The 13,805-nt window shown below is 42.1% G+C and overlaps 1 protein-coding gene across 1 annotated transcript in view; it reads right to left on the bottom strand.

Moving 5' to 3' along the window:
• Positions 1 to 4,534: 4,534 nt before the first annotated feature.
• Positions 4,535 to 13,805, bottom strand: part of LOC149211611 (NAC domain-containing protein 54-like) — a 41,991-nt gene continuing 32,720 nt past the window's right edge. The window contains exon 4 of the mRNA XM_089388439.1: positions 4,535 to 4,645. Coding sequence (XP_089244565.1) covers positions 4,535 to 4,645 — 111 coding nt within the window. The remainder of the gene's footprint in view (positions 4,646 to 13,805) is intronic.

Raw genomic sequence — 13,805 nt, 5'->3', positions numbered from 1 at the left:
TAGGAGGGGGGCCCATAACATTGCGACCAGAGGTACAGGTTGGGCCAAGCATAGCACCCGCACTCTGGTGCGCAATCTGTGAAGTAGGAGGAAAGCATGCCACGGAAAATTGTCACCTATTGCCAAGCTTACGACAACCCCCTCCTCAACACTTATTTTGTAACTTCTGCAGAACGGTGGGCCACGAGGAAAGAAATTGCCGCAGTTACCAAATGTTGATGGATCGAACACCTACGTATAGAATGCAAACAGAGGCTCGCGCGTAGGATCCCACCGCACCATTCGTATGAGGAGGGTACCAAGGGCACGGATGGGGCTGCGGAGGCATGGGACCTGGATGGGGACGAGGGCAATTAATTTGCTACAATTGTGGAGGGTCGGGGCATTACGCGTGGGATTGCACGAACCCAACCAAAGCCTGTTGTCCTTACTGCTACCAATTCGACCACGAAGCAGTCGATTGCCCCATGGTAATTGCTCAGATGTGCGAAACGGCGGTGCTCCCGACCAACCCCACTCAGAACGTCTAGATGATGAAGGTTGAACCCCGTGCAGAGGAACCGAATGTAAATATGATGCTCTGGAGTGGCGCGACCATTGGAGAAGATAAGGGGAACCCGCCAGAGACAGATGCATGGGTCCATAAGGTCCCCCCAAAATAGCCAGACTTTGATTTAGAACGTGCGAAGGAAACCTTTATGGAAGCCAAGAAGAGCTTAGCGGAAGCTTCTACGTCGAGGAGTAAGGATCAATTTGGATCAAAGAAGGATACATCTGTGCTAACTACCTTCTTGGAAACATGCATGAACTTACTAAGGGATGCCAAAGTGGTAAGGGGGCTACATGAATTGATAACTCAGTGTGCGGGAGCGGATGAACTGTGAATGATCCAAAAATTAGGAAAACATGCTTTGCGCACTGGGCGAGAAATGCGACTAACAATCTAGATCAGGGACTATGAGATGGATCAGGTCATTTTAGATTTGGGGTCTGATGCCAATGTCTTACCAAAGTAGACTTGGGAACGCATGGGTAGGCCTCCACTGCAATGGTCACCGATTCAACTAAGGATGGCTAACCAGCAAAAGATTCTACCTATGGGACGCCTGCACGAAGTTACAGTAGACATCGATGGAGCCAGCACCCAAACTGATTTTGAGGTTATCAAAATTGTGGATGATAGTAACCCATACCCTGCACTGTTAGGGATAGATTGGGTGACAGATATGAATGGAGTCATCGATCTCAAAAAACGCAAAATGATCTTCGAAAAGAAATCTCTCCGCGTGGTGGTCCCGTTGGACCCAACAGAAGGGGCGCGATATACCGAGCCTGTGCGCGACACAGATAGTGATGGCGAGCTGGACTGTATCTACCAAATTACTATGCAGGATCAAGACAGGGTCAATCCGACAATGGATGGTCGACTCTCATGGGATCGCGATAGCTCTTGCACATCAGACTCAGATGAAGAGGTGGAACGATGGCAGAACCGACTACATGAAGTAACCATGCTCAATTGGGATGGTGACAGTGGGGGTAGAGGAACCACTGAAGAGATTCACGAAAATACTTATCGCAGTTGTTTCTCCCAGACAAAGGGTCACTCCAAAGATGCGAACGACAAGGCACAGATGTCGAAGGAAGGCACGCGCACAGTCGGAAGCACGAAACAAAGTACGCATTCCTCGCCAGCTGAGGCTACCAGTGTCTGAGGTGTGGACATCTACCCAACTTGAAAGTAGTAGCCTGAAGCCCCCTCAACAGACCAGTGCCAAGGTTAGCAGAGGCTCAAGGAAGTTACGGATACCACAGGTACGCTGGGCTTGCAATAAATGACAGAAGGAAGCTCAGAAAAGAATAAGTGGCTGTGGATCCTCCAACATCGATAAACAGGGGTTACGGCCAAAGAAGAAAAGTGTACTGCAAAGCAGAGGGGCCCTGGAACGCGCTGTGACATTGCTACCGTGACAGCGCCTGCACTCACGAAAGAGCATAAACCCTAGACTGATTACCTAAATGATTCAAAAGTGCTCATAGCCCGGGCTAGCAGGGATGAGTTGAACTCGCACCAAGGGTCCAAATGCCTGACTAGCAGTAGAAACTACAGTCTCAGCACCTCGAGGAGTTGAAAGAAGGTGCAGGACTATAAACTAGCCTGCAGAAAACCCGCGTGGAAAAAGGAGTCGTCACCAAGCTAAGCAGTTCCCAAGTCTGCAGTTGCGCCTCAAGGATAGCGCTACCACGGGGAAAAGTCAAAAGATAACCGTTAGCCACATGGGTCGTGACGGGCTAGTCAAATCATGTTAGACAGGAGCAGGTGGCAGGACATTAAGGCGAAAGTTCCGGACGAGATACACAGAGATTTTCCAACTTGAATTGCAAATGGGTGGAAGAGATTTTGTCAAATCTCATAGCGTGTGGCTGGTACTGGATTTTTGGCGCTTTGAGCTAACAAAAAATAGCAAGTATGCGGCTACCAGGCACTCCATGAGCACTATGGCAAGAACCCGAGCACAAGTCACCGAAGAAATGCAGTTGAATCAAGAAGAGCCCTCTCAAGTTCCTAAATCCCCACGCACCCCGTGACCCAGGAAGAATAAGCAGAAGATGGGTCCAGTGCGGGCCTCCCCAAGATTCAACAAATGCTCAGTAATTGACAAAGGAAAAATAGTGATCAATGAACCCGCTAAGGAGGAAGACGACTTGCAAGACCTGATCGATCAAATTGATGCACAAGCGGAGGAAGAAGAACTTGCGTTCCAGTTCCCGTTGTTACCCCCGTATCTTTCTCCATGGACCGGGACAACCAAGCTAGCAAAAGACGTAGACGCTACAAAAACTATGCTCCAGAGCTCGCTTCTTCCAGACGATATAAGGTTCGAAGGGTTACCAATGGGGCATGTTCCAAGCACCAAGTTCGAAGATTGGGACCTGGCAGACAACGACAAGTTCCCCGAACTAGCCGAAGGCACACTATTGTCGCAGAAGTGGTTACTAGGCGTGGAGAGGGCCAGATTGCTGAACCTCAGGTGGATCCGTCACTATCTTTGCATGACCATCACCATATTTGTGATTTGACAGCTGCTAGGTCTCATTCATGATGGATATCTCTGGTTGGAAGAACCGATCCCGATCACATCCGACCTAATCCACCGGATTATGCACCTACCATATAAAGGTAATAACCCTGCAGACATCGCGGGGACTAGTAGCGAGGGAGGCCTTGCCAAAATAGTTAAGGCAAAGTACCATCTGGAAAAAGGGAAGCTGGGATATGTCATAGTAAGCATTAGCGACCGTGCAGTACGAGTCGCCACTCAAATCCTAGCTGGAAAACTTATGAGAAAATGTTGCGCAGATGAAGTGCTCACCACTGTCATCGCATTGGTAGGACAATGTGCTGAGGGGGTTCAATTCAATTGGGCACAATTCTTATGCGACGAATTTCTGACCAATTTTCAAGAAGCACAGGACAAAGGTAAGACCTTTCATTATCAATCTTTCTGGTTACAGGTGACTTGCTGCCGGAGAGCCAGTTTCCCAGCATTGAGGGTAGTCTACCCGAGGCAGTACGGTATATTTCACTTTGGGCTACAAAGGATGCAGCAAGGGTTTCCACGATCTAGGCATTTTGGACCTCCATGGAAGGCAAGATACAAATGCGGATTGCTTGCAGACCGTGCATGTCCCCCACAATTTACAACAATTTTCAAAGCACTGTTCAAGGCAGACAGGTATCACGTTTATATCCACGTGCAGAAGGATCCAAAGCGATCTTGGGTCACACTTCCGTTCCTTGCAATGGATGATGCCATTTACGCCATATTAGCAGCATGGCCCTTGGAATGGTGTGCCCTAGACAAGACCATTGGTGACCGAGTGGCTACACAGCAGCAGAAGAAGGAACGCCAGCAGTGCCTCACTCAACTGGTAGAGAAGGCACGCCAGGAACAACAAGTCGTTGGGCAGCAAGCAGCTACCATGAGCCCGACCACAGAAGGGAACCAGGTAGATCAGGGAATAGACTTGGAATAGGACCCACAACAGGAATCGGAGACGTAGGACCACCTCAAGTAGTCTCGCGCCAAAGAATCACCGACCGCCCGGAAAAGGTCCAAAACAGTGAAGGTGTTGGAAAAAGAATTCATGGACAATAGCCAGCCAACAAGCAATGTTACCACCAGTGCATTTCCCGAACTAATCACTGAACAAACAACTGTGTTGGGGGAGATCAGAGCACAGTTGCAGGCATTACAAGAGCGACCCCCGGGCTGGGTCACCCGACCGATAGCAGAGGATACAGCCATCGCTGAACAGATGATTAGCACACACACGCCACACACCCTACCATTGCCAGCAGGTGTTGTCTGAGCCGCAGCCGCAGGCGAAGAATGCAGTTGGGAATTAAATCTAGCTGCCCTGTCTAGAGAAGTACTATACCTACTCCAAGAGGGAGTAACTCAGGAGTTGCAAGCCCGGGAAGGTCGCGCTTTCCACATATTGGTAGAGCAGAAGGAAAAATTAGAACAAGTCACTCTCCAGAACGAGGACCTGGCCGCCTGATACCGGGAAGTAGAACAAGCTGTGATGGAGGCGTGTAGCACGGTACTAGAGCTAGCCATCCCCAGGGACCTCCCACCAGCTACCAAGATTCAACACATGGCAGCCGGTTTTCGCACGGCCCAAGCCGAGGCCACAAGAAACTAGGAGGAACTAACGTTACAGGTTGTAGAGCTCCGTATCAAGGCCCAACCTCCCACACCTCCGGCCGAATGGGAATGCCGTCATGGCAAAGTTGTAGCTAGACTAGAAATGATGAATAGCGTTTTTCGCGAATGCTCGGGACTACTCGGTCAGTCGCTCGGGATACTCACCTCCCTCTAGGAGGACCCCACCATTTAGCAAGTAGAAACCAAGGCATGCGAGTTATAGCAGGCCTATGACACTGCCTGCGGGGCTGCACAGACGGTCACTATCACACAGTGGTTGGCCAAAATGAAGGAGGCCCAGGCTCTCAAAGCCCAAGTTGACACAGTGCGGCAACAGGAGGCAGTATTGAAAGAATGTATCCAGCCCTGGCTCGATGAAGCGTTCAGTGTATCTACAACCATTGAAGGCAAGGTAATGTAGATGTAGGCAGTATGTGCGATGGAGCAAGCAGCTGCAAGTGATAAGGATGCCTCAACGGCTCACTTGGAAAAGGTACAGAGGCTCGCAGCCGAATTTGTTGTAGAGACTAGCGACATGCAGAAGTTGCTGACTGACCTCCGCGCAAAGATTCCCGCACCAGCTGAGTGACTCGGGACGAGTCACGATGATTGTGTTGGGGGAATGTTGGGTAGCACAAGCCCCGTGAAATGGTCATGGGGCACAAAGCCTGCAATTTTGGGTAAAGCAAGGGTAAAGATTCCGAGAGGAGCATAGAGCGCGAATGGTAATAAGTCAAAGTCAAAGGGTAGTCTGCCCAAAAATAATGTAAAGAAGTGAAAGATGAGTCGGCCCGCCCATGGATCGCGGTCCATGGAAAGGTATAAATAGAGCAAGGCTCTATGGGTAGAGGGGCAAAGTTTTGTTGTATGAGTTTGGGATCTGACATGTAATGGGGTTTTGAGAAAAGCATTTTGAAAGCATCTGTAAGTCCCAGTCGAGGGGTTGGATAGAAGGTAGAGGCTCTGCAGCTAGGTGCATAGAGGCCTGGAAGAGTCCGCAACTGTGTGTGGACCCCTGCAACTAAGTGCGCAGGGCGGATCTGGTTGTATGAGTGAGAAGTGGAAATAAAATTTAAGTTCATTCTGCGAATTATTTGTGATCTCTGAATTATCGTGAATCTGGCATTTTGTATGGTTAATAAGACTGTTTGATTTATGCGCACTACTTATTGAATACTTGTGAATCTGGGTTTAAATCTTAATATGCGAACTGAATAAATGTGATAAATGTTTGCTTAAAGACCACGTTAAAGTAGATCCGGGTTGCAATACTTCTAGATTAGATCTGTAGATTGCGCATTAATAGACAATAAAAGGTATTACGAATTTGCGTGAATACAGCGCAGCGCAAAGCTGCAGAATGGGGCGTGAAGCCTCCAAACCACATCTAGACATCCCAAGGGTGCGGAAACCTGGTTCTAGCACCCTCCCCTGCTACCTTGGATGAGACCTTAGCCCGCACTTCGTGGGCTGTTGCCGAAAGGGCCGGTAGCTGCAGGATTTTCTTGGCTAAATAATTCTTCCAAACCTGGGTTAGGCCCATACAAGCCAACACTATTGTCCCTTGAGGCAATCATGTGGGCCTTGTCTTCCAAGTTTTGCACCGTGCATAAGGTATTTGTCCATATCAACAGGTGGCAATATCGATGTGCTAAGAGATCACGTATCCTGTCAAATGTGCATGCTGCTATTGAATACATGAAAACATGGACGATGAGATACAAGGGAGGCCCGTTACACTTGCCCAAGGTGATGAAGCCCAGAGAAGTCGAGCTGAAGGCACGCATCCAGAGTCAGATCCAGAACTATGAAGATCTACCATAGCTCATCACTATCTTGCAGGCTTCCCATGCACGGGTATTTAGGAGTATGGATGTTGTTGTGCGTGCACATGTGATCCCATCTATTGGGAAACTCACTGAGGCAAAGACAAAGGCACAATTCTAACTAGAGCTTGACTCGTACTTTGACGAGTTGATGCACATAGCCACTAGTTCACACTTGGTGATCAGTGCAGACACCATGCATGAGTATGTCGCTGGTATGGTCGCATTCAAGACAATGATTCACATGCTATCAAATGAGTTGGACAGAGGAGCTAGAGTAGTGTACCCAGATTCTACAGAGGGAAGTGTTCAGTTCCAGAAAGATGTCACCATAGAGTACACGGACACCATCACAGACTACCAAGCTTGACATCAGTTCACTACTGTTAACCACCGTGGGGATGTCGTAGAGTTGGTCTTCTAACAGTTGTCTGAGTCATATTGGTATCTTGCATGGCTTGCTCAAGATTTTTTTGTCTCACATGGGTACATGTGGAGATTGTATGTAATGTCTTGTCAAGTGGAAGTTCAAGTGTTGATAGTTGGATGTAACAATCATAGAGTAGATGAAGAGTCATGAGGGTAGATGAACTGTCACAAAGGGGAATGTTAAGGACCACCCCACTGTTTGCTATATATAGTCCCTCATAACTCATTGTAGAGACTTTTTCTCATCCAAGTTTCCGATAAGAGTATCTTAATGAAAGTTTGGAGACTATTGTAATGATCCCTGGCATCTCCACTTTGCAGAGTTAGTATATCTCTTTGGAGGAGCAGGCGACAATGAATATAACATTCCACTGTTGGAACTAGTGGTTGGTCATGGTTGTATTATATGAATGGAACTTTCACTTCCTAATATAACAAAGCCAACACATTTCATGCATATGTCGTATTGTATTTTAGTTATCTTGTTTTCTCTAAATGATATATGTATCTGTTTCCTTACACATGCATGTGTAGCTATTTTATGTATATGTATGTATGAATCTTACTGAAATGTGTTGCTGGTTTAACCATCACTTTGGATTGCTAGCTTACTTTCCTTGCATGTTGTGATGCATATTTTCTCATGTGTTCCCTTCTTAATTCCGTCATTTCACACGTTTCCAAGGGGCACACTCACCTCACCCTCCGTGTGCTCTTGCTCCTTCCTTGACTTGTTGCATGTGTCACACCCTTTCTACCGATAGGGACATCTTACTTTCCTCTATGCAAAACCACGGTCAAGGCGATACCATATGACCAACTGTTGGGACTCCTACACCAAAGAGTCTGAGGTCTAGTTTGGACTTCTTACCAAGGAAATCCCCTGACATGTTTGTAGGTCCAACACCATCAACACCTCCTTCAAAGTATATTTTATTTACTGATGAAGGTGAACCTAATTGTTTTCAAGAGGCTCATAAAGTTGAGCACAATAAAGAATGGAAGAAAGCAATGAAGGAAGAAATGAACTCTTTGCTGGAAAATAAAAATTGGGAATTGGTAAAGCTCCCATAAGGTAGAAAGGATCCACAAAACAAAAGGGTTTACAGGGTTAAACATGAAGGTGATAGAAACGGGGAGAGGTGTAAATCAAGGCTGGTGGTGAAGGGATTTGTCGAAAAAGAAGGTATTTACTTCACTGATATTTTCTCACCTATTGTGAAATTGTCATCCATCAAAGTCATTCTTGGTCTTACAAATACCTTAGACTTAGAATGTGAAAAGTTATATGTAAAGATTGGTTTCCTTCATGGAGAATTGGAGGAAGAAATTTCTATGAAGCAACTAGAAGGCTTCATAAAATGAGGCAAGGAAGACCTTGTTTGTAGATTGAAGAAGAACCTCTATGGGTTGAAACAGGCACCTTGAAAATGGTACAACAAATTTGATTCATTCATGTTTGAATTTCGTTTTCACAGGAAGTAGACCATTTTGTATATATCAAGAGGCATGATCAACGAAAGTATATCATATTGTTGTTATATGTGGATGACATATTTATTGTTGGGCATGATAATAATATGATCAATAGGTTGAAGAAGGATTTGGGCAACAAGTTTGCAATGAAGGATTTGGGTCTAGTATAACAAATATTAGGCATGAGGATCATGTGTGATAGGAAAAAGAAAAGGTTTTGGTTGTCACAACAAAGATAAATCAATAAGGTGCTTGACAGGTTTAATATGAAGGATTCCAAGCCAATTGGTACACCCTTTGTAGCCCACTTCAAGTTGAGTACTAAGTTATGTCCTAGTGATGACAAGGAGAAGGAAGAAATGAGAAATATTGTTTATGCTTCAGCAGTTGGAAGCTTGATGTATTCCATGGAACTCACATGACCAGACATTTCATATTCAGTGGGAGTAATGACTAGGTTCTTTTCCAATCTAGGAAAACAACATTGACAAGTCGTAAAATGGATTTCGAGGTATCTAGAGGGTACTAGTAATTATTGTTTATGTTTTGGTCATAATGATATATGCTTGAAGGATTTACAAATGCAGATATGCTGGAGATATGGAAACCAAAAATTCCACTACAGGTTATTTGTATACATTTGCAAGGGAAATAGTTTCTTGGGTACCAGGGCTACAAAGAATAGTAGCTCTCTCTATAATAGAGGAAAAGTACATAACTGCAATAGAAGCTTGTAAAGATATGTTTTGGTTACAACGATTCTTATGATATATAGGAATAAAGCAGGACAAGTATGTGCTATATTGTGATAGTCATAACGCAATTCACTTAGCAAAAAATTCAGTTTTTACTAAAAACCCAAGCACATTGACTTAAGGTACCATTAGATCCGGCATGTGTTGGATGAAGGAAAATTATCCTTGGAAATGATCCATACAGGTAATAACCCCGCTGATATGCTCACTAATATTCTACCAAGAAATAAATATCAATTGTGTAGAGGCATGCTAGGACTTGGTGTGACTTGATTCAAGGATATTCATTTGGTTTCAAGTGGCATAATCTTAAATGTGAAAACCAATGAATATGTCAGCACTGACAACCACTGACAATGCCATCTAGTGTCAACCCTCCAACACTCCATCACCCCCAACCTACCACACCATCTATTGACTTGACTATATAGTAACGTATTCCACATGAGACAAATAGATAATTCTAGAGCTTGCCTCATCTATAAATTTGTAATATTTCCTCTGCATGAGAAATCCAAGCAAGACCACAGCCTGTGTGTAATATAAACTTGTGATTTTATTCTACATTCTAGTTTTTTCTCTCTATAAAGAATTCTTCCTATTCCTATTATCTGTTGTTGTGTCGATGATGATTTTATTCTCTGTTGTGCTTCTTTGATATCAATAGAATAATGATACTCTAATCTAGAGCCCATTTTCTACAATTTACAAGATCCATATTCATAGATCCATAGGTCATTTTCACATAGAATAGAAAAAAAAATTGACTCAAATCTGGGGATCTAGCTAAGAGTGAAAACAAATTATTCGCAAAATTTTTAGCACATGAAGCCAAAAAAATGTAGTGTGTATCGGCAAAGGAAGACCTTCACTAGGAGATGCAGACGATGGGGGGGTCTACTAGATGACATTGATATCTTGTAGACCATCCTCATTCTTTGTTACACAATACTTCCAACACAGCAAAATTTAAATTCATGTTTATTTGTTGCAATACATGTTGTTCCTCTTCACACATCTACTCAAAATCCTTCTCAAGTGAGGCTAAGAGATATGGGTTAAAAAAAGGACAGTCCCATTTCTCGCTCTCTAGGTTAGAATCAGTAGAATCAAAATAAACATTAGATTGTCTGTTGTTTGTTACTTCCCCATCAATACTCACACAGGGGAACACACAAGGTTGTTTTTTTCATGCAACCATTATTTCAAGTGTCCAACTACAGAAATCCTTGCTATGGAAGTCTTTTCTATATCCACAGCCAGAAGAAAGTGTGTCTAAGAGTGCCTCAAACTTATTAGAAACCATACATATTTATCCATCATCTAGGAATTCCATAAGCTTCCATGTATTAATGATCTCATTTTTCTCCTCCTTTACAGGTTCATATTCATTTGATTCTCCTTTTGTATCTTTCTTTTCTTCCCAACATTTTCCTTTCAAAAGATTTCCTAGACCAAATGTTATTTTACTCTAGAATGAATTTCAAGACACATCATTTTTGCCCCTATGAATGTTTCACCAAATAAATTCCCTAGTTGTAGATCCAACTTTACTCTAGTATGAGTTTGAGGACACATTCAGTCTTTTCACCTATGAATGTTTTAGAATTCAAATATTTTAAGATCAAATTACACTCATGAGTGGCTGAAATTTTGAAGGTGACTCCTTAATATCAAAATTTCAGCAGCTAAAAATTACACTTCAATATTACAAAATTGAATGATCACCCTTGTATATCTAATAACTCTTTATTTTAATACAAAACATGGATAACTTAGGCATGCCAAAAAAAAAAATGTTAATTAAGAAAGAAAAATAATAATAATAATAAAGAAATACAATCCATCCATCCTTATTTCTATTGTAGACGATTCTCAGAATATTCAAAAAATTGACAGACAGGGACTCGATCAAATAATTGACTTCATTGTTGTCCATAAGGTTTCATGATATTCTTGGCATCTGCAATCCAAGCATCAAGAAGTGAAAGAAACAATTGACTTCATTCATTTCCATTAGATTTACGAAATCTGCAGTTCAATTGAGGGTGGAAATAAACAAACCAAGAATGTCTTTGATTAAAATGGCTTACCTTCTTCCTCAAATACCCAAGAATATTCAAAATAGTTCCAGGTCCTATTTTGAATCTTCTTTTAACATCTTTGAATCAAATTCCATTGATTCATTTATGTTTACTACAACTATTGCATAAAATTTTCATTCCACCTTTCCATAATCCTCCCAATCAATTGTAAAAGAATGGATCCCCCCACTAATGATGTTGTGGCACTAGAACACACCAAAAGAGTCAAAATTCATTATCATAATGTAGATCTACCCCATCAAAGATTACTTGGGAACTAGTAATTATTTTTTACATATTAAAATCCATGATGGTCTCTTTGTAATGTCTCTATGGAGATGTATGCTGTGAATATGTTTTATTTTGAGTATATCTCATTGTTTACCTTTGGGGTACAAGTTTTCATGAATTTAGAATGATATCTTAAGCGTATTTTATTTCAAATTATACATAAAATGCATTTTTATTTGTATCATGGTAGCTTTGGATTATAGGCCTAGTAATAGAATGAAATTCCTAGTGATGTCACTCATAATTTTTTCTTCTATCAAATGTCTACATAGAAAAGGAAAACTACCTAGTTTCCCATTGCCAATTTAATATAAATATCATTTTTATTTTTAAAATAAGAACACTTCTATGGATATTTCACAACCTATATTGAGTCTTAGGAAGCATAGTCACTACAATTATTCCTCTTTTACAACTAAGAATGGTATTTGTATTAAATTGATATTGAGAAGTTAGCATAGTTATATAGAAAGATATTCATTTTCTAGGTAAATGTTGAATGAAAGAAACAAATATGAATGACATCAATGTTTTGTTAGTATGTTATTATCCCTCTAATATAGAGCTTCAATGATGTAGAGATCACTACTCCATTATATGTAGAGATGGAGTTCAATATACTCTTAAGTGGTCACTCTAGTTTGTGAAATAATTGCATCAAAGATGTGAGCATGTGAGATATAATTCAAATGGAAGATGCTCGTGTGATAGAAATTGAGAGGGAAGATAGTCAAGGGTAGAGACTATCCAACCAACTCATAAGGGATTTTAATATCTAAAATATTAATATTAAGGAGAATTATACTCATTCTCAAGTGAGCTTCATAAGGCAGAGCTAAATGATGAGATTGACAAGAGGATCCTATATGAGTGAAAATGGAATGGATCGAAACATTTCTAGTATCATGTAGCTCTAATCGATCATCACCAGGAGGGTTGAGGCCCCATTCTTGAATAATTGAAATAATTCAGAGAATAATATGATGAATGCAATGAAAATTTTGTTCATTAGTTGCAACACAAAAATGAATCAATGGTATTCAATGAGATAAAATAAGATTTAATATAAGTTTTGATTCTCACAAAATTTAAGAGGAGCAATGAGAACATGGTGAAAATACTCCAACTCTATCATTGCATCGTTAGAGTTAGATCTTCCACCACTCCGCCCCACTGATACGTTTGTAAAAATGTGCGGGTGCAAGCACGCTCGAGATTTAATAGAATCCCATAAATGGAAAGATCGACAAACTAGGTTAATTTCAGAACCACCCCCCCCCCCTCCCTTGCCCCACTCTTTACCACCAAATTAGTAAAGGGGGGGTTTGAAATTTTGTTCGTGTTTTTTACCATACATGAAAAAACTGATGGACATGTGGACATCGGTAGACACCTGGAAAAATACAATGGAGTAAAGTAGAGAGGTGAAAACACAGGTGGAAGTGACATGGCCCATGTGATGTTAACATGATTTCGTATCGAGGACATGTGGCATTTGTTTCCATACTTTTTGGGTGGCAAAATGGGCCATTTCTGAGTGACACATGCACCACTCATAAGAGGACACATGGATAAGATGCTGCAAGCATGACATCAAAATCAAGGTCATCAAGTTGGTAAGTCAACTCATCTCAAATTAATATAAAAATATTAAATTCTTTCCTTGGGTGAAAAACACTAGAAATCACCCACACCTTGTGTGTAAATCTCGTTAACCAAACCAGAAATCCCTAATGTATTTTCCAACCAGAAGTACCTTCTGAGCTACCAAATTTCAACACTCCATGTTAGTGAGGAAGGTATTTCCACCCCCACCAAGAAGTGGCCCTGCCTTCAAATTTGATATGAAACCATATCCTTTCGGAAGATTTGGACCCTCAAAGACACCATGATTCTAAAAGCCTCACGCTTTAGAGCATCTAACATGAACATCCAAACTATGCATTCCCTTGTTCCTAGAAATATCTAGTTACATGGATTTTCCTTGTACAGTTATGAATTCCTTGCATACACCATGAATTTCCTTGTATTATTGTCTCACATCAGGACTTTCCTTACATGGTCCATGATTCCCTTGGATGGACCATTACCTTGCTTGCATACACCATGACTTTCCTTCTATGGTCCATGAATTTCCTTGAAAACACCATGAGTTCCTTGCATCGTTTATGACTTACCTTGCACAAAAATTGACTCACATGGTTCATTATTATCCCACTCTCTCACTTAAAC

This window comes from Pinus tabuliformis, chromosome 1_1 (genome assembly GCF_031772625.1).
Source record: "Pinus tabuliformis cultivar Carrire ecotype Pingquan chromosome 1_1, CPIR1, whole genome shotgun sequence".
Taxonomy (NCBI): domain Eukaryota; kingdom Viridiplantae; phylum Streptophyta; class Pinopsida; order Pinales; family Pinaceae; genus Pinus; species Pinus tabuliformis.
This window is presented reverse-complemented; position numbering and strand designations above follow the sequence as displayed.